Source organism: Bufo gargarizans, chromosome 1 (genome assembly GCF_014858855.1).
Source record: "Bufo gargarizans isolate SCDJY-AF-19 chromosome 1, ASM1485885v1, whole genome shotgun sequence".
NCBI classification, from domain to species: domain Eukaryota; kingdom Metazoa; phylum Chordata; class Amphibia; order Anura; family Bufonidae; genus Bufo; species Bufo gargarizans.
This window is the reverse complement of record NC_058080.1, coordinates 580,086,587-580,109,179: the sequence shown is the minus strand read 5'-3', so window position 1 is coordinate 580,109,179 and position 22,593 is coordinate 580,086,587. Positions and strand designations below refer to the sequence as shown.

Here is a 22,593-nt window from a genome sequence, read left to right as displayed (position 1 = left end):
ATGGTCGCTATACATCAGGAGGGTTATTGCTGGCTGGGCAGAATCCACACATGTCCCAGATGACAGGACAGGACCCAAAGAGGAAGCAATTCTCTCCCCTGGTATAAATAGATGAAGGCCACATTACTGTGTCAGGGCTTGTGTGACAGGACATATACAATATTATCTAAGCTCCTAGTATTGTTGCTTGAGGTCTATAGGTGTGGATCTTCAGGGGGAAGGAGAATAAAACAAGTTATGTCAAAAATGGTCCATAAGTCCTATAACTGACCAGCTATTGTGTGAATGGTGGATCCTATGTTATTTATGTTGAAGGTGTTTTCTCACTTCAGCAAATAGTATTTACTATGTAAAGGAAGTTAATACAAGGCACTTACTAATGTATTGTGATTGTCCATATTGCCTCCTTTGCTAAGTAGATTCATTTTTCCCATCACATAATACACTGATCGTTTCCATGGTTACGGCCACCCTGCAATCCACCAATGGTGGTCGTGCTTGCACACTATAGGAAAAAGCACCAGCCTCTCTGGTGGCCGGGACTGTGATGGGAAAAAAGCAGCAGCCTATGTGTACTATAATATCTAAGCATGACCACTGCTGCTTGATTGCAGGGTGGTCATAACCACTGGATACAAGCAGTGTATAGTGTGATAGAAAGAGAAATCCAGCCAGCAAAGGAAGCAGTATGAATAATAACAATACATTAGTAAGTACCTTGTATTAACTTTACATGGGGTTGTCTCACTTTAGTAAGTTGCATTTATCATGTAGATAAAGTTAATACAAGGCACTTACTAATGTATTGTTATTATCCATATTGCTTCCTTTGCTGGCTGGATTCATTTTTCCATATCATTATATTATGTGCATTTCCATGGTTACGACCACCCTGCAATCCATGAGTGGTGGTCATGCTTGCACACTATAGGAGGAAGCACCAGCCTATGTGTGCTCCCACTAGGGCTGCAGCTAACGATTATTTGAATAATCGATTAGTTGCCGATTAATTTCTACGATTAATCGGGAAAAACGACAAAATTACAAAACAGAGAGGTTTATATGATCTTACTTGAAAAATGATGTTCAAAGGCCATATTAAAACAAATTGTGGACGACACTATTATGGGGGATCTGTGGACGACACTATTATGGAGAGGGGGATCTGTGGATGGCGCAGTTATGGAGAGGGGGATCTGTGGGTGGCGCAGTTATGGAGAGGGGGATCTGTGGGTGGCGCAGTTATGGAGAGGGGGATCTGTGGGTGGCGCAGTTATGGAGAGGGGGATCTGTGGGTGGCGCAGTTATGGAGAGGGGGATCTGTGGGTGGCGCAGTTATGGAGAGGGGATCTGTGGGTGGGGCTGTTATGGAGAGGGGGATCTGTGGGTGGCGCTGTTATGGAGAGGGGGATCTGTGGGTGGCGCTGTTATGGAGAGGGGGATCTGTGGGTGGCGCTGTTATGGAGAGGGGGATCTGTGGGTGGCGCTGTTATGGAGAGGGGGATATGTGCACTGTTATGGGCATAACAGTGCACAGATCCCTTTCCTCATAACAGTGCACAGATCCCCCTTCCCATAGCAGTGCCATACACAGACCCCCCCTCCTCCCCATAGCAGTGCTATACACAGACCCCCCTCCCCATAGCAGTGCTATACACAGACCCCCCTCCCCATAGCAGTGCCATAGACAGATCCTCCCCCCTCCCCATAACAGCCCCGGCCCCGATGCTTATAAGTCTGACTAATCACGTCTGCATCTTTATTTTACCTTTTTACAATGACGCTCCTGTAACAGCCAGGCAGAGCGGACGGCGGCGTAACGTCACTCACTCACGTGACGCACCTGCTCCGCCCACTTCATTAATGAAGGAGGCGGAGCAGGCGTGTCACGTAAGTGAGTGACGTTACGCCGCCGTCCGCTCTGCCTGGCTGTTACAGGAGCGTCATTGTAAAAAGGTAAAATAAAGATGCAGCGACCACCCGCCCACCCCGCCCGCATAGCAACGAATCGGCGATTATTCGATAACTGGATTCGTCAACAACGAATCCAGTTATCGAATATAATCGATTACATCGATTAATCGTTGCAGCCCTAGCTCCCACGGTCCCAGGCATCATAGAGGCTAGCACCTATATAGTGTGCAAGCACGGCCACCACAGATGGATTTGCAGGGTGGTCGTAACCATGGAAACAAGCAGTGTATAATGAGAAGGAAAAATAAATCTAGCCAGCAAAGGAAGCAATATGGATAATAACAATACATTAGTAAGTGCCTTGTATTAACTTTCTCTACATAATAAATGCTATTTGCTGTAGTGAGACAACCCCTTGAGCATTGTAATCCTGCCTGCGAGGATAATGAAAAGTGATCTGTAGACACCAGGAAGTCTATTGTGATTGTTGAGGGTCCCACAATCAGACACTGATCACCTATCCTACATATATTAGTAACCAATCCTTCTGACATGCAATCAATAGTAAAATCCTGGAAACCCCTTTTAATGGATTTGTCCACCTTTTATTAAAGGGGTTGTCCGGGATTGGGGACATTGCTGTAAGAGAACACCAAGAACATAAATATTACATACAGTCCTGTCGTACCATTGCAAGACTTTTCTGATGCCCCGTTTTCTTGTCCTAAATTCTCTGCCGGAAGTGCCCCTTTTCAAAGATTCAGTGACGTACCGGGTCTCTTTCTGCAGAGCGAAGCCTCCGCTTCCGCTTCGCAGGGAGCCCGATGACGTCACAGCCAGCTTCAGTGATTATGTAGAGCGCACTAAGGGGCAGCAACACACTGCGCCAAGCCCCGCCCCTCTGGTCTGGCGACGTCACCGGGCAGGGCGTATTCTTATCAAGGATGAAGGGACTGAGCCAGGAAGCGCTTAGGGGCGTGACTAAGAGGGAGGAATAGTTGCGGCAAGAGGCGGCATATGAATTAGGGGGACGGCTGCATGAAGGAAACAACGCGATGCTGCGCTGGGAGTTATCACACACATAAACATAGAGGTAAACAATCAGTGGGGGACTGTAGGAGCCCATCTGAAGTGTGAAATACCTAAAAACATCTGGGGGGGGGGGACCTTCAATCCACTATTAACAGTGATTTAACTGTTTAAAAAAAAAAAAAAAATCTTAATCCCGGACAACCCCTTTAAGTGATGGCCTACCCTCAGATAATAGACCATCAATAGTAAAATCCCTTTAAGCCGGCCATACACATTACACATGTATCGGCTGGACCCAACGATGGAGGCCCACCATCTAATGTGTATGGTGGCCTCCTGATCCTATCCTGACTGATGAGTTTGTGGGAGGATCTGGCATGTTGGATCTCAACTCCGGATCCTTTGGTTAGCGGGGCAATATGCCACTGCCAGACTCCTCCCATTCCTTATATAGGTATTCATGTATATGGCCAGATTTAGGAGTCAGATAGCCAATAAACCTAGACATCTGCTGTCAGTTTATTTTTTATTTTTTTATTATTGGTGCCTAAGGCAAAATTGGTCTGCACAGGTCTAATAGTCTCCTAGAGCCTGCACCTTAGTAGTCCACCCCTGATCTAGGTTTAGTGTTCCTTTAAGAAAGAAAATAAAATCTTGTACCTCACAGGACCACTGATTCCAGCCCCGAGCTTCTGGGTCCAATTGATATTAAATTCTTCAAGAATGGAGGTCTCCTGTATGTACACAACAATACATATAGGTAGAAGAAATACATACATCTCCAACAACTCCCCCACACTCTTCGCTCCATTCATGCCTGTACTATCCAGACTTACACATACAAAATCATTTTTCTTGAATCTGCGTTACCATAATTTGTTCCTAATTTTTCAAATAGCGCCTATTTGAATATAACTTTTTTTTTTTTTTTTTTACACTATAAATCTGACACAAAAGGGAATGATCCAGTAAATTCCCACCTTAAATTATCATGGCCCGCTTTTTGGGCTTGCAAAAAACGTCATGAAATTCATAGGTGTTTATAAGCATACATTTTGGTTGCATTTAGATTTTTCACCCCTATATAGAAATCTATGGAAAAAAGCCACACCAAGAGACCAGTACAAACATATCTTGTGGTTTAGCTTTCATTATCAGGAGCAGTGAGAATATTCTGCTCCTAAATTGCAATTGAGTCGGAGCCTCACTATAAGATGCTAATGAACCCCCCCCCTTCCTTTTTTCATAATCATGGGGGGGGTCCCACAATCAGACACTTATCCCATTGAGCTGCTTCACAGCCTCTCCCCTCTGCTTTGAGCATGTAACATCCAACCAGGAGACACATTGAACTCCACCTTCATTCAGGAGCAGAATAAAACTTCATATTCTCACTACTCCTGATAAAAGTTCCACAAAAGGTATGTTTGCACTAGCGATGAAGCAAATCGGGTTGTACATCTACGTACAAATCAGATTCGTTAATCACAGTAATTTAAGGACTGTCCCTCTACCTTAATTGCATTTTCCCTATGCGATCTTATTAAAATGGATCGGGAAAAAATCTTAACCTGATTAACAAATCCAAACCCGGGATTGTGGGGCGCGTCACAATTCATTACAAATCCAGGTTTTAGATTGTGAATGAGTATATTCACACATGCGCTGCTACTCACAGTAACGGCGCATGTGCGAGATTAAGATTTTGAGAGACCTGCGGCCATTTTTATCTGATTATACAGGGAAAAAAATTCAATTTGGGCCTCATGCACACGACCGTTGTTCTGGTCTGCATCCGAGCCACAGTTTTTGCAGCTCGGATGCGGACCCATTCACTTCAACGGGGTCGCAAAAGATGCGGACAGCATTCCGTGTGCTGTCCGCATCCGTTGCTCTGTTCCGTGGCCCCTGCAAAAAAAAAAATATATATAACATGTCCTATTCTTGTCCGTTTTGCAGACAGGAATAGGCATTTCTACAATGGGCCGCCTGTTCCGTTCCGCAAATTGCGGAAGGCACACGGATGGCTTCCGTCTTTTGCGGATCCGCAATTTGCGGACCGCAAAAAAACGGAAAGGTTGTGTGCATGAGGCCTTACACGCAGTAGAGGGACAGTCCCTCTACCACTGGGAAATTACTGTCATGAACGAATCGGATTCACTAGTTCGTATTCCTCTCTCCAGCCCCCACCCGGCGCTGTCAGCAGTTCAGCATGGTCAAAACTGCTGACAGACCCCCCCCCCCCCTTAACATAAAGGGAAGTAACACAGATTACTACAGTCTCCAGGAGGTGATGAGTACAGCAGGAAAGATTGTGGCTATCCTGCCTTGTCTAACCCTCTATTCCACAACACCACTCCAGATGTTCATTTTGTGGCCCACTCCACAGCAATAGAGATGTTCATACTGAGCTCCTCTCCACAGCCTCTGAGATACTTACCTCTAACCCCCCCCCCCCCCCATCCAGGTCTCCAAAATGTGGATTCTGGGTCCCCGCACGTAGCCTCTCCACCCCCGCTGACTGCCAGGTGACATCCTGCATTACTCCCCCCTCTCCCTTCATCCACTGCCTGCAGGTGTTTATTCTTCTAAAATGTCTCCATTACATACACAACATGAGCACCAGCACTTCTGACAGTATCCATTGTGAGACAAGTGCAGCGACTAGTCATATGCCTGAAAAAGACCCCACTGAAACGTCGCCACTGAACATCTGTTTTTATGGATACAGCCAGATGTTGAATTGGCACCGACCCCTTCCATTCTACTACCAGGTACTTAGTCTGCACTCCTACTGCCTGACAGCTGCTAAAGGGGTGTCCTATATCACCGTTAGTAAGGCGAGATGGGACTAAGCCCCGACCACAGGTGGGAAACAGTGGAGTGGGTCAGGGTTTACTGCTTCCTCAGCTCCTGCGCACAGCAATGGGAAATACTGAAACAGCAGGATGTCAGACTGCACCACTGCACCGCTCTTCCCTGGAGGGCGCCCATCCTGCGCCAGCCTCCCCTGGAGGGCGCCCATCCTGCGCCAGCCTCCCCTGGAGGGCGCCCATCCTGCGCCAGCCTCCCCTGGAGGGCGCCCATCCTGCGCCAGCCTCCCCTGGAGGGCGCCCATCCTGCGCCAGCCTCCCCTGGAGGGCTCCCATCCTGCGCCAGCCTCCCCTGGAGGGCTCCCATCCTGCGCCAGCCTCCCCTGGAGGGCGCCCATCCTCCGCCAGCCTCCCCTGGAGGGCGCCCATCCTGCGCCAGCCTCCCCTGGAGGGCGCCCATCCTCCGCCAGCCTCCCCTGGAGGGTGCCCATCCTGCGCCAGCTTCCCCAGGAGGGTGCCCATCCTGCGCCAGCTTCCCCAGGAGGGTGCCCATCCTGCGCCAGCTTCCCCAGGAGGGTGCCCATCCTGCGCCAGCTTCCCCAGGAGGGTGCCCATCCTGCGCCAGCTTCCCCAGGAGGGTGCCCATCCTGCGCCAGCTTCCCCAGGAGGGTGCCCATCCTGCACCAGCTTCCCCAGGAGGGTGCCCATCCTGCACCAGCTTCCCCAGGAGGGTGCCCATCCTGCGCCAGCTTCCCCTGGCAGGTGATGCTCTTCTCTTTTTGGGTGCCCATTCACCATTCCTCTGAACGTTCCCAGACATCCATTAGTCACAGGCCCTTCCTCCGCTCACCGGTGGGAAACGCAGCTTTCACCCTGTCACACATTACTCACAGGTGACATCAGCACCGCACTCATAAGGAGCTTCTAATAGACAGGAAAGCCGCGTCAGACCTGCGTTCTCCATTCACACAATCAGCTCATGTGTCAGTCCACACCGTGCGCACACGAGCGCCGTCCTCTTGTCCTACCTTTATTGTTTTGTCCATGTCGTGACTGTAAGACATCCCCCGGGACAGCTAGCAAAGGCGTAATGACAGCGGGTCAGAGCTGGTGACACACCATGAAGCCACCGGTGTGAGAGTCCATACAATGTCACCGAGGGGAGGACAACAGAGAACACACTGGCAGCGGGGGGACCGGAGCTGTAACAGGAGCGTGAAGAGACCGCCCCCAGCTACAGTATGTCACCTCCCTCCCGGGGTGACCGCGGCGAGGCCTGCTCCACAGCTACAGAACCCTTACCTGGCTGAACAGTCCGGTGTGACCGGAGTATCGCAAGGAGGGAAACACTCCCGTATGGGCTTTGTACTGCCGGCTGTTTTGGGAAAAATAAACAGGCATTTGTTAGGGCACCACAATACGCGCCACCGCTTGTAAGGACCGCTCGGTGTATTGTGTGAAATAATCTCCTGACGTGGGGCTTTCTTATCCGGCGGCGCATTGTGATGAGCGCTCTAATGTGGAGGACGTTCAAGTTACAGGTTGTGTCTAAACTCTATGCGCCGTAAGGACCTTGTGATGTCACTTGGGTTTATAGACACTACTGCACAGTTACTGCTGGTGACTGGCAGGTTCCTCCAGGAGGAACTTCTCATAGAAGCTCCAGTCTAGTGGACTAGTGCTAGGGCAGCCATGGATGAAGCCCCCGCGTTTTATGTATATGTACTGTGGTGGTGCTACTAGTGAAATGTGTAGCCCTATTTGGGTAATATCCCTCCCACCACAGACTCTGGCGCTGACCTGTGTGTATACTGGGCCTAGAGCCTTCGCTGAATGGAAGAGTGGGAACATAGGTAAAGTACATCAGTGCCTCCACCCAGATTAGAGCCTCTGTATTAGGCCTCCTGCACACGAACGTGTGCGCCCCGTTGCCGTATTGCGGATGGCGTCCGTGCGCATTCCGCAATTTGCGGAACTGCACGGACAGCCTTCAATATAAATGCCTATTCTTGTACGCAAAGTGCGGACAAGAATAGGACATGTTATATTTTTTTAGCGGGGTAACGGATGCAGACGGCACACGGAATGCTGTCTGCATCTTTTGCAGCCCCATTGAAGTGAATGCCAAAACTGTGGCTCGGATGCGTACCAGAACAACGGTCGTGTGCATGAGGCCTAACGCAGAGAAAAACTACCGGCTTTGTGTGCGGGAGATAAAGAGGAGCAGGTGGCAATCTATTCTTCTACCCTCCAGATACACCACGCAACACAAAAAAACTTTTTGTCTGCTACTGGGCAGAAACCATTTGTCCTATACTAAATCCAGTGTGCGGATTTCAAATCCAAAGTCAGAATTGTTGTAACACGTCACCAAATTTTGCTATGCATGAGTATGCCTAAATGAATAAAGCACTTAGGAAGCATTGAATAATTTTGAACAGAACGAGTTTTACTCCAACAATTACTGATCTACATCAAAGTTTGCGTAGTAAACAGTGTATGAAAATGTAATGGAATAAAAAAATTCAAAGTCTGGTTTTTCAGTTTAGAAGTCTTACTTGAGCAAGGCCCGGTACTGTCAAAAGTGCTTCAGGCATCTGCTTTTGCGTTTGTGAACGGTCATCTTTTTCTGTAGCAGTAGGTTCCCATCATGTTGGGATTTCAGCGGCCTTGATATCTGTTCTCCATCCTAGAATTATCTTTATGGAACCGCTCACCATGTTCGTCACTTACGTGTCCCAAATTGGGTGGGAAAAAGTCAAGATGGGAATGTAAGAAATGCACATCATTGCCATTCAGCAGCCAAGTTGTTCATATGCTGAAAGCATGTTGTCTACTCATTCAGCATAGTTTGCAGCTCGTCTGTTCCCAAGGAAGTTCTGCACAAATGCATCCCAAGCTGCAAGATGCACCCGCTTTGTCAGATTCTTGCGCTGATCACAAGTATTTTATTTGCCACATATGTAGCAGAAATTGTCTGGATCCTTAAAGGGGTTATCTGAGTTATGGAAAAAAAAATATTAAAAACCTTATAAAACTCATCAGGACATACAGATACATTAGTTAAAGTCAGGGTTTCTCAACTCCGGTCCTCGGGACCCACCTACCAGTCTGGATTTGAGACTATCCCACAGAATGAATACCTGTGGTAAGTCCTGATGCATTGACACTAATTATATCACCTGCTCAATACTAAGGAAATCCTGAAAACATGACCGCTAGGTGGGTCCCGGGGACCGGAGTTGAGAAACCCTGGTTAAAGTGAACCTGTCACCGGGATTTTGTCTATAGAGCTGAGGACATGGATTGCTAGATAACCACTAGCATATCCGCAATACCCAGTCCCCATAGCTCTGTGTGCTTTTATTGTGTAAAAAGATTTGATACATATGCAAATTAACCTGAGATGAGTCCTGTACGTGAGATGAGTCAGGGACAGGACTCTTCTTGGGATCATTTGCATATGTATCAAATCGTTATTTTTTTTTACACAATAAAAGCACACAGAGCTATGGGGACTGGGTATTGCGGATGTGCTAGCGGTTATCTAGCAACCCATGTCTATATGTCTCAGCTCTATACACAAAATCCCGGTGACAGGTTCCCTTTAAGCTTGATTTCTTGAGAGAAAAAAACCATACTTAGGGTCCATTCACACGTCCGTGTGTGTTTTGTGGATCCGCAAAACATGTACATCGGCGATGTGTGTTCCGCATTTTGCGGACCGCACATCGCCGGCACTATAATCGAATATGCCTAATCTTGTCCGCAATTGCGGACAAGAATAGGACATGTTCTATTTTTTTCAGGAATAGAATTCTGGACCCGCAATTCCAGATCCGTGCTGCCCCACAGAAATAAATGGTTTCGCTTTTGCGGAACAAAATTGCGGATGTGTGAATGGAGCCTTACACCTTTGCATGGTTCTGTTATTCTTGCTTTGTTTACATGCTGCAGCAAAGCTGTGGGGACGTGTAACAACAAAGCCTGAGCTCTCCTCATGAATATTTGTGGGTGTGCATAATCTGACCTTCCCCTCCCCCTGCTCTGCACAACCTAACTGTCACATGATCATCTCCTAGCTCACACAGGCAGAAGCTCTTCTAAGATCTAAGCTATATGACAGCCGTATGTATCTAAGCTATACGACGGCTATATGTACAGTACAGACCAAAAGTTTGGACACACCTTCTCATTCAAAGAGTTTTCCTTATTTTCATGACTATGAAAATTGTAGATTCACACTGAAGGCATCAAAACTATGAATTAACACGTGGAATTATATACATAACAAAAAAGTATAAAAACAACTGAAAATATGTCATATTCTAGGTTCCTCAAAGTAGCCACCTGTTGCTTTGATTACTGCTTTGCACACTCTTGGCATTCTCTTGATGAGCTTCAAGAGGTAGTCACCTTAAATGGTCTTCCAACAGTCTTGAAGGAGTTCCCAGAGATGCTTGACACTTGTTGGCCCTTTTGCCTTCACTCTGCGGTCCAGCTCACCCCAAACCATCTCGATTGGGTTCAGGTCCGGTGACTGTGGAGGCCAGGTCATCTGGCGCAGCACCCCATCACTCTCCTTCATGGTCAAATAGCCCTTACACAGCCTGGAGGTGTGTTTGGGTTCATTGTCCTGTTGAAAAATAAATGATGGTCCAACTAAACGCAAACCGGATGGAATAGCATGCCGCTGCAAGATGCTGTGGTAGCCATGCTGGTTCAGTATGCCTTCAATTTTGAATAAATCCCCAACAGTGTCACCAGCAAAGCACCCCCACACATCACACCTCCTCCTCCATGCTTCACGGTGGGAACCAGGCATGTAGAGTCAATTCGTTCACCTTTTCTGCGTCGCACAAAGACACGGTGGTTGGAACCAAAGATCTCAAATTTGGACTCATCAGACCAAAGCACGGATTTCCACTGGTCTAATGTCCATTCCTTGTGTTCTTTAGCCCAAACAAGTCTCTTCTGCTTGTTGGCTGTCCTAAGCAGTGGTTTCCTAGCAGATATTCTACCATGAAGTCCTGATTCACACAGTCTCCTCTTAACAGTTGTTCTAGAGATGTGTCTGCTGCTAGAACTCTGTGTGGCATTGACCTGGTCTCTAATCTGAGCTGCTGTTAACCTGCGATTTCTGAGGCTGGTGACTCGGATGAACTTATCCTCCGCAGCAGAGGTGACTCTTGGTCTTCATTTCCTGGGGCGGTCCGCATGTGAGCCAGTTTCTTTGTAGCGCTTGATGGTTTTTGTGACTGCACTTGGGGACACTTTCAAAGTTTTCCCAATTTTTCGGACTGACTGACCTTCATTTCTTAAAGTAATGATGGCCACTCGTTTTTCTTTACTTAGCTGCTTTTTTCTTGCCATAATACAAATTCTATCAGTCTATTCAGTAGGACTATCAGCTGTGTATCCACCTGACTTCTCCACAACGCAACTGATGGTCCCAACCCCATTTATAAGGCAAGAAATCCCACTTATTAAACCTGACAGGGCACACCTGTGAAGTGAAAACCATTTCAGGTGACTACCTCTTGAAGCTCATCAAGAGAATGCCAAGAGTGTGCAAAGCAGTAATCAAAGCAAATGGTGGCTACTTTGAAGAACCTAGAATATGACATATGTTCAGTTGTTTCACACTTTTTTGTTATGTATATAATTCCACATGTGTTAATTCATAGTTTTGATGCCTTCAGTGTGAATCTACAATTTTCATAGTCATGAAAATAAAGAAAACTCTTTGAATGAGAAGGTGTGTCCAAACCTTTGGTCTGTACTGTATCTAAGCTATACGACGGCTATATGTATCTAAGCTCTAAGGCAGCTATATGTATCTAAGCTATATGACAGCTATGTCTATCTAAGCTATATGACGGCTATATGTATCTGAGCCACATGGCAGCTATATGTATCTAAGCTATATGATGGCTATATGTATCTAAACTAGGGATCGACCAATATTGATATTTTAGAGACGAATCTGTGAACTTTCAGGACGATAGCCGATAATTTATTTTTATTTTTTAACTCCTACACAAATCTCCTGAAAATGAATGTTTACTGTTAACGTGTAGGTTTTTTTTTTTGTAAATCTTTCTTTTTCAGGGACTGGAACCCTTGTCCTATTCACCCTGATAGATCTCTATCAGGGTGAATAGGACTTCACACTATCCCTGCTGCTCTGTGCTTTGTGCACACATCAGCAGGGAGCCGACTATGGCAGCCAGGGCTTCAGTAGCGTCCTGGCTGCCATGGTAACCGATTGGAGCCCCAGGCTTACACTGCCACTGAGGAGGAGGGGAGAGGGGACCCTGTGGCCACTGCCACCAATGATTAACCCCTTAAGGACCGGGCTCATTTTCACCTTAAGGACCAGGCCATTTTTTGCAAATCTGACCAGTGTCACTTTAAGTGCTGATAACTTTAAAACACTTTGACTTATCCAGGCCATTCTGAGATTGTTTTTTCGTCACATATTGTACTTCATGACACTGGTAAAATAAAGTCAAAAAAATGAATTTTTTTGCATAATAAAATACCTAATTTACCAAAAATTTTGAAAAATTTGCAAATTTCAAAGTTTCAGTTTCTCTACTTCTGTAACACATAGTAATACCCCCAAAAATTGTGATGACTTAACATTCCCCATATGTCTACTTCATGTTTGAATTATTTTGGGAATGATATTTTATTTTTTGGGGATGTTACAAGGCTTAGAAGTTTAGAAGCAAATCTTGAAATTTTTCAGAAATTTACAAAAACCCAATTTTTAGGGACCACTACAGCTCTGAAGTCACTTTGCAAGGCTTACATAATAGAAACCGCCCAAAAATGACCCCATTCTATAAACTACACCCCTCAAGGTATTCAAAACTGATTTTACAAACTCCGTTAACCCTTTAGGTGTTGCACAAGAGTTATTGGCAAATGGGGATGAAATTTGAGAATTTCATTTTTTTGCCTAATTTTCCATTTTAACCCATTTTTTCCACTAACAAAGCAAGGGTTAACAGCCAAACAAGACTGTATCTTTATTGCCCTGACTCTGCTGTTTACAGAAACACCCAATATGTGTCTGTAAACTACTGTACGGCCACACAGCGGGGCGTAGAGTGAAAGGTGCGCCGTATGGTTTTTGGAAGCCAGATTTTGCTGGACAGTTTTTTTGACACCATGTCCCATTTGAAGCCCCCTGATGCACCCCTAGAGTAGAAACTCCATAAAAGTGACCCCATCTAAGAAACTACACCCCTCAAGGTATTCAAAACTGATTTCACAAACTTCGTTAACCCTTTAGGTGTTGCACAAGAGTTATTGGCAGATGGGAATGAAATTTGAGAATTTCATTTTTTTGCCTAATTTTCCATTTTAACCCATTTTTTCCACTAACAAAGCAAGGGTTAACAGCCAAACAAGACTGTATCTTTATTGCCCTGACTCTGCTGTTCACAGAAACACCCAATATGTGTCTGTTAACTACTGTACGGCCACACAGCGGGGCGTAGAGTGAAAGGTGCGCCATATGGTTTTTGGAAGCCAGATTTTGCTGGACAGTTTTTTTGACACCATGTCCCATTTGAAGCCCCCTGATGCACCCCTAGAGTAGAAACTCCATAAAAGTGACCCCATCTAAGAAACTACACCCCTCAAGGTATTCAAAACTGATTTTACAAACTTCGTTAACCCTTTAGGTGTTGCACAAGAGTTATTGGCAGATGGGAATGAAATTTGAGAATTTCATTTTTTTGCCTAATTTTCCATTTTAACCAATTTTTTCCACTAACAAAGCAAGGGTTAACAGCCAAACAAGACTGTATCTTTATTGCCCTGACTCTGCCGTTTACAGAAACACCCCATATGTGGCCGTAAACTACTGTACGGCCACACAGCGGGGCGTAGAGTGAAAGGTGCGCCGTATGGTTTTTGGAAGCCAGATTTTGCTGGACAGTTTTTTTTGACACCATGTCCCATTTGAAGCCCCCCTGATGCACCCCTAGAGTAGAAACTCCATAAAAGTGACCCCATCTAAGAAACTACACCCTCAAGGTATTCAAAACTGATTTTACAAACTTCGTTAACCCTTTAGGTGTTGCACAAGATTTAATGGAAAATAGAGATACAATTTCAAAATTTCACTTTTTTGGCAGATTTTCCATTTTTTATTTTTTTTTCCAGTTACAAAGCAAGGGTTAACAGCCAAACAAAACTCATTATTTATGGCCCTGATTCGGTAGTTTACAGAAACACCCCATATGTGGTCGTAAACTGCTGTACGGGCACACGGCAGGGCGCAGAAGGAAAGGAATGCCATACGGTTTTTGGAAGGCAGATTTTGCTGGACTGTTTTTTTGACACCATGTCCCATTTGAAGCCCCCCTGATGCACCCCTAGAGTAGAAACTCCAAAAAAGTGACCCCATCTAAGAAACTACACCCCTCAAGGTATTCAAAACTGATTTTACAAACTTCGTTAACCCTTTAGGTGTTGCACAAGATTTAATGGAAAATAGAGATACAATTTCAAAATTTCACTTTTTTGGCAGATTTTCCATTTTTTATTTTTTTTTCCAGTTACAAAGCAAGGGTTAACAGCCAAACAAAACTCATTATTTATGGCCCTGATTCGGTAGTTTACAGAAACACCCCATATGTGGTCGTAAACTGCTGTAAGGGCACACGGCAGGGCGCAGAAGGAAAGGAATGCCATACGGTTTTTGGAAGGCAGATTTTGCTGGACTGTTTTTTTGACACCATGTCCCATTTGAAGCCCCCCTGATGCACCCCTAGAGTAGAAACTCCAAAAAAGTGACCCCATTTTAGAAAGTACGGAATAGGGTGGCAGTATTGTTGGTACTAGTTTAGGGTACATATGATTTTTTATTGCTCTATATTACACTTTTTGTGAGGCAAGGTAACAAGAAATAGCTTTTTTGGCACGTGTTTTTTTTTTTGTTATTTACAACATTCATCTGACAGGTTAGATCATGTGGTAATTTTATAGAGCAGGTTGTCACGGACGCGGCGATACCTAATATGTATACAATTTTTTTTTATTTATGTAAGTTTTATACAATAACTTTTTTTTAAAACCAAAAAATTGTTTAGTGTCTCCATAGTCTAAGAGCCATAGTTTTTTCAGTTTTTGGGCGATTATCTTGAGTAGGGTCTAATTTTTTGCGGGATGAGATGACGGTTTGATTGGCACTATTTTGGGGTGCATATGACTTTTTGATCGCTTGCTATTACACTTTTTGTGACGTAAGATGGCAAAAAATAGCTTTTTTTACACCGTTTTTTTTTTTTTTTTTTTACGGTGGTCATCTGAGGGGTTAGGTCATGTGATATTTTTATAGAGCCGGTCGATACGGACGTGGCGATACCTAATATGTATACTTTATTTTTATTTATGTAAGTTTTACACAATGATTTTATTTTTGAAACAAAAAAAAATCATGTTTTAGTGTTTCCATAGTCTAAGAGCCATAGTTTTTTCAGTTTTTGGGCGATTATCTTGAGTAGGGTCTCATTTTTTGCGGGATGAGATGACGGTTTGATTGGCACTATTTTGGGGTGCATATGACTTTTTGATCGCTTGCTATTACACTTTTTGTGACGTAAGATGGCAAAAAATTGCTTTTTTTACACCGTTTTTTTTTTTTTTTTTTTACGGTGGTCATCTGAGGGGTTAGGTCATGTGATATTTTTATAGAGCCGGTCGATACGGACGTGGCGATACCTAATATGTATACTTTATTTTTATTTATGTAAGTTTTACACAATGATTTTATTTTTGAAACAAAAAAAAATCATGTTTTAGTGTTTCCATAGTCTAAGAGCCATAGTTTTTTCAGTTTTTGGGCGATTATCTTGAGTAGGGTCTCATTTTTTGCGGGATGAGATGACGGTTTGATTGGTACTATTTTGGCGTACATGCGACTTTTTTGATCACTTTTATTACCTTTTTTGGGAAGTAAGGTGGGCAAAATTTCAATTTTCTCATAGTTTTTATTTTTTTATTTTTATGGCGTTCACCGTGCGGGGAAAGTAACATGACCGTTTTATAGATCAGGTCGTTACGGACGCGGCGATACCTAATATGTGTAGTGTATTTTATTTTTTTAATTTTTATTCAGTGATAAATGTTTTTTTTTTTATCTTAACTTTTTTCACTTTTTTTTTTATTTTTTTGACCCAGACCCACTTGGTTCTTGAAGATCCAGTGGGTCTGATGTCTGTATAATACAGTACAGAACCTATATAGGGTTCTGCACTGTATTTTACTTACACTGAACAGATCTATGCTTTCAGCACAGATCTGTTCAGCACCATGGACAGCAGGACGCCTGAGCAGGCGTCCTGTTGCCATGGGAACCTTCCCCGTCTGCCACAACTTCGCAGACGGGGAAGGGTAAGGACGGGGCTCTCGGGGGGATGCCTGGGGGCTCTCTCCCTCTCCCATCGGGGGGCTGCAAAGGCACAGCAGCCCCCCGATGGGAGAGGGAGGGAGCTCCATGCACTGTTAACCTTTTCCATACAGCGGTCCATACGGACCGCTGTATGGAAAGGGTTAAACGGCTGACATCGCATCAACGATGTCAGCCGTTTATACCAGGGTGCCAGCAATGTGCTGGCACCCTGGTATATCCACTAGAAACCAACGATTATTCAAGGGGAGGCGGGCGGGGGATCGCGACGCCCCCACTGCCTGCGACACCCCCCCTGCACCACCCGCCGCCATCAAATCGTGCAGGGGTGCAGGGGGAAGGTGAAATCTTGATCTTAGGCACTCTGAAGTTTCTGATCCCCGCGGTCAGGGACCGCGGGGATCAGAAACTGCAAAAAGCGCAGCAAACCGCAGGTCTGAATTGACCTGCGGTTTGCTGCGATCGCCGACACGGGGGGGTCAAATGACCCCCCCCTGCGTTGTTACGGGATGCCGGCTGAATGATTTCAGCCGAAATCCCGTTCCGATTAACCCCCGCGGCGCCGGAATTCAGATTTTAAGTCAGGACGTACCGGTACGTCCTCGGTCCTTAAGGACTCGGGAAATAGGGCGTACCGGTACGTCCTCGGTCCTTAAGGGGTTAATACTGGGGGGCTTGGGTGGGGGGGGCGCACTGCGCCACCAATGTCTTTAATACTGCGATTGGGGGGGCACACTGCGCCACCAATGAAGATAACTCTGTCATTAAAGGGGTTGTCCCACTTTGCTGTTTCAATCTTACCAGCAGTAAATGTCCTGATAACTTCCTGGTTCTCAGGCAGTTGAGTGAAGGCCACGCCTCCTCATGACTCACCCTCAGAGCTCAGTCCGTGCTCGTTCATGTGGATGAGTCATCCACATGGAGCCTGCAGAGTATGTAAAGCCCCTCCCCCTGCTGGGGAATCACTCAGTGACCACTGACCAATGCTAGTGAACTAATGGAGTAACTTGTGGCTGTCCTGCATTCTAATACACTTTTACACATAAAACCTGTGTTACAAACCCATTCTGTGCAGCAAAAACAATAAATCACTACAGCCCAAATGCATGTTAGCTAGTAGCCATATGATCTGTGCTAGATATAGATAGATATATTCACTGACTTATTACCCAGCTTTCCCGATGTCTGATATTATAACTGACTTATTACCCAGCTTTCCCGGTATCAGATATTATCACTGACTTATTACCCAGCTTTCCCGGTATCAGATATTATCACTGACTTATTACCCAGCTTTCCCGGTGTACAATATTATCACTGACTTATTACCCAGCTTTCCCGGTGTACAATATTATCACTGACTTATTACCCAGCTTTCCCGGTGTACAATAATATTACAGACTTATTACCCAGCTTTCCCGGTGTACAATAATATTACAGACTTATTACCCAGCTTTCCCGGTGTACAATATTATCACTGACTTATTACCCAGCTTTCCCGGTGTACAATATTATCACTGACTTATTACCCAGCTTTCCCGGTGAACAATATTATCACTGACTTATTACCCAGCTTTCCCGGTATCAGATATTATCACTGACTTATTACCCAGCTTTCCCGGTATCAGATATTATCACTGACTTATTACCCAGCTTTCCCGGTGTACAATATTATCACTGACTTATTACCCAGCTTTCCCGGTGTACAATATTATCACTGACTTATTACCCAGCTTTCCCGGTGTACAATATTATCACTGACTTATTACCCAGCTTTCCCGGTGTACAATATTATCACTGACTTATTACCCAGCTTTCCCGGTGAACAATAATATTACAGACTTATTACCCAGCTTTCCCGGTATCAGATATTATCACTGACTTATTACCCAGCTTTCCCGGTATCAGATATTATCACTGACTTATTACCCAGCTTTCCCGGTATCAGATATTATCACTGACTTATTACCCAGCTTTCCCGGTGAACAATATTATCACTTACTTATTACCCAGCTTTCCCGGTGAACAATATTATCACTGACTTATTACCCAGCTTTCCCGGTAAAGCTGGGTAATAAGTCAGTGATAATATCTGATACCGGGAAAGCTGGGTAATAAGTCAGTGATAATATTGTACACCGGGAAAGCTGGGTAATAAGTCAGTGATAATATCTGATACCGGGAGAGCTGGGTAATAAGTCAGTGATAATATCTGATACCGGGAAAGCTGGGTAATAAGTCTGTAATATTATTGTACACCGGGAAAGCTGGGTAATAAGTCAGTGATAATATTGTACACCGGGAAAGCTGGGTAATAAGTCAGTGATAATATCTGATACCGGGAAAGCTGGGTAATAAGTCAGTGATAATATCTGATACCGGGAAAGCTGGGTAATAAGTCAGTGATAATATCTGATACCGGGAAAGCTGGGTAATAAGTCTGTAATATTATTGTACACCGGGAAAGCTGGGTAATAAGTCAGTGATAATATTGTACACCGGGAAAGCTGGGTAATAAGTCAGTGATAATATCTGATACCGGGAAAGCTGGGTAATAAGTCAGTGATAATATCTGATACCGGGAAAGCTGGGTAATAAGTCAGTGATAATATCTGATACCGGGAAAGCTGGGTAATAAGTCTGTAATATTATTGTACACCGGGAAAGCTGGGTAATAAGTCAGTGATAATATTGTACACCGGGAAAGCTGGGTAATAAGTCAGTGATAATATTGTACACCGGGAAAGCTGGGTAATAAGTCAGTGATAATATCTGATACCGGGAAAGCTGGGTAATAAGTCAGTGATAATATTGTACACCGGGAAAGCTGGGTAATAAGTCAGTGATAATATCTGATACGGGGAAAGCTGGGTAATAAGTCAGTGATAATATCAGACATCGGGAAAGCTGGGTAATAAGTCAGTGATAATATTGTACACCGGGAAAGCTGGGTAATAAGTCAGTGATAATATCTGATACGGGGAAAGCTGGGTAATAAGTCAGTGATAATATCTGATACCGGGAAAGCTGGGTAATAAGTATTATAGACTTATTACCCAGCTTTCCCGGTGTCTGATATTATCACTGACCTATTACCCAGCTTATATGGGGGGGGGGCATCTGTGGAGGGCACTTATGGGGTGGGGGCATCTGTGGAGGACACTTATGGGGTGGGGGGGCATCTGTGGAGGGCACTTATGGGGTGGGGGGGCATCTGTGGAGGGCACTTATGGGGTGGGGGCATCTGTGGAGTGCACTTATGGGGTGGGGGGGGCATCTGTGGAGGGCACTTATGGGGGGGGGGCATCTGTGAAGGGCACTTATGGGGTGGGGGCATCTGTGGAGTGCATTTATGGGGTGGGGGCATCTGTGGATGGCACTTATGGGGTGGGGGGGCATCTGTGGAGGGCACTTATGGGGTGGGGGGGGGCATCTGTGGATTGCTGCCTGGACTCCTTCTGGGCGCCGGAGCACACGGCGTCCTCGGTTGCTATGACGCCGTGCGCTCCCTCATGCTGCCGGAAAACAGTAATACACTGCTATGATCTGTAAGATGTATCACTGTATTCCGGTGTCAGGAGGGAGCGCACGGCGTCATAGCAACCGAGGACGCCGTGTGCTCCGGCGCCCAGAAGGAGTCGGCCCGTGACTAATAGGGCCCAGGGGAGCATATCAATCACTAACCTCTGCCACCGTGATCTTCCAGGGCCCTCCTTCCTCCTCTAGAATCTGCAGGACAGCAGCGTAGCAGGCAGACAGTCTCTCTCCCCGGCACTATCTCCAGCATGCAGGACACGCCTCCCCAGCTTGTAAAACAGCCATGCGTGCGCGTTCTCGAGCGGCCGGCTGGGGAGAAGGTAGGACATTGTGCGCAGGCGCGGCACATACAAGCCCCGCAAGTATCTGGCCGTATCCATGGGATACAGGTAGACAACAGAGGCGCAGATGAAGGCATTTTTCAGGAGAACCGTGCAAGTTAGGAAATGGAAGTTATTTAGAAGATTATTCAAGGACACTTGGGGAAACTGATTAACAGCAATTAATGAAATGGGACAACCCCTTTAATTCATATACAGGAGGTGGGAGCTGGCTGCAGAATCACATAGCCGGCTCCCGACCTCTTTGAGCAGTAGCTCTTCAAAACAGCTGATTGGCGGGGTTACTATGAGTTGAACCCCCACCAGTCAGACATTGATGATCTATCCCGGTATAGCTTATTTACAGAAGAAAACAGCACTACTCACTAAAAGTATTAAAAAATCTGTCCCAAAGGTGGCGGTGCTAGCAGTGTTAGGTCCAAGCCCAACGAGCCTCCAGTAATCCATAAAAGAAAATAATTACCGCAGCACTCTTTCTTCAGACATATATGGTTTATTCACCATCTGTGCAACGTTTCGACTTCACAGAGTCTTTTTCAAGCTTGAAAAAGCTATCCCGGGATAGGCCATCAGTTTCAAAATTGCGCACAACCCCTTTTAAAATGGTCATTAAAGTTTTTTTCCAGTATTTCAGTATTATGTCCTAACCTCAGGGTATTGTTAACCTACAACAAGGCAGCTCTGTCAACTAAGACAGCTATAATGACCACTTGCACCAAATCCAGAGTAAACTAAAAACCAACCAAGTGGAATATTGTATCAAAAAATATCATTTATTATAAAATGTAAAAGATGGAGAACAACGGGATGTTATAATACAGTACACGGAAAAGCACAGGGTAAGTACATTAAAAAGGAGCACCATGGACCTGCACAGATTGATGTGCAGTAAGGTACGGTCAAAAAGATAGGGTAAAGACTGAGGCTCTGGGAACCCCAAAAGATATCTGATATGGTGGTCACCCCAATAGGGGTATGGTACACACGGCACCACAGATAGTGGGTGAACCCAAAGTCTCAGCTGATATGCCCTAATAATGTGGGCGTCACTGTCAATCCAATGTAATGGTAAGATAATGACTAGGCTAAAAAAATACAATTAGTAGACGCCTGAATGTATGGAACCTGGTGAGGACACATACAGGGGACCCCACATAAATCTAGCACATGCTAATGCAGACCGTACCTGAGGACATGGCGGCAGTTGAGATGACAGACCCTGGGCGCGGGACCTCGACGCGCGTTTCACCTCACGGCTTCGTCAGGAGGTACTTTGCATTGCATAGACAGGGTATATATAGGACGTGATGGGGGTGGGACAATGGATCAAAATTACCTGGATTCGGCGCGGGAGGCTCCATGATAGGCAGCGCCATCTTTCAGCGCGTCCACGTCCGCGCGCCGCGCATGCGCGGCGACTAAGGCAGACGAACCGGAGCGCATCGAGATGGCGTCACCCAGCGCATGCGCACCCCGCGACCCCCGTGGGACGCAGGTGAGCCGCAATCCATGTCTCAACCAGAGATCACGCAATTGCCACAATGCTACAGGTACACACCAGTCGTGACCTCACCAGGCCCCACACCCACAGGAATTATCATATAAGAAGAAAGCATCAATGGGCCTATGAAATGCATCAATGCGTAATAACTATGACATAATCATAAGTATAACCATTAGTGACGTGACTACCTGATATGCACATATAATGACATATCATATAACAAAAAATAATAAAAAAGGTGACATATAAGGGGTCCGTACAGATAGAGCCACAATAGTGGCTACCATAATGAGGCCCTATAGTTGATACATAGTAACAATAATAATAAACGTGTAATGTGCTCAGGGTTCATAGCGGTAGAACCGCATTAATAACCAGTGCCATAATCATACAGTTAAATAATAGTATCGTGCATAGAAGAAAGACGAAAAGATTATATCAATAGAAATATTACATATATAAAATAGTACTCTCAGTCATATTCATACAATCATTAATATACGTGATCCAAAATGGATCTAATCCAGTCATATGAATCAACATTACCAATAAAACCATAATGCACCCATCGGATATGCATAACAATATAATCTCTCGAGTTCCAAAAAAGTAATCCAGGAGGCAGAAGCATGAAGGATATGTAAATCTCAACGATGGGTGCAGTAAGGCAGTTAATACCGTATTTTTCGCCCTATAAGACGCACCTGTCCATAAGACGCACCTGGTTTTAGAGGGTGAAAATAGGAAAAAAAAAGATTTTGGACAAAAGGTGTGTCAAAACTTTTTATAAATTAACAGACCAATATTTTAACACTATAAACATTAACAGTAGTAACCAGCAGCATTAATAACCATCATTATTGACTTAAATGTCCAGGTACAGTACTCCTCTATTCATCAGGGAACCCCAAAAACTCCTCATCACTACTGTCCAGGTTAATCACACTCTGTGGCTCAGTATCACTAGTATCGCTGCCTTCAGATTCGTCGTACAGCATATTGTCCTCAGTGCCATCCAAGGCA

At 45.2% G+C, this 22,593-nt stretch overlaps 1 protein-coding gene across 2 annotated transcripts in view; it reads right to left on the bottom strand.

Moving 5' to 3' along the window:
- MAPKAPK5 (MAPK activated protein kinase 5) overlaps positions 1-7,738 on the bottom strand; it is a 72,639-nt gene extending 64,901 nt beyond the window's left edge. For both annotated transcript variants that reach the window (XM_044275792.1, XM_044275791.1), the window contains exons 1-2: positions 6,788-7,738; positions 3,607-3,680 (exon numbers count right to left, since the gene is read on the bottom strand). In XM_044275792.1, coding sequence (XP_044131727.1) covers positions 3,607-3,680; positions 6,788-6,823 — 110 coding nt within the window. In that variant the 5' untranslated portion in view covers positions 6,824-7,738. The remainder of the gene's footprint in view (positions 1-3,606; positions 3,681-6,787) is intronic.
- Between the last annotated feature and the right edge of the window lie 14,855 nt (positions 7,739-22,593).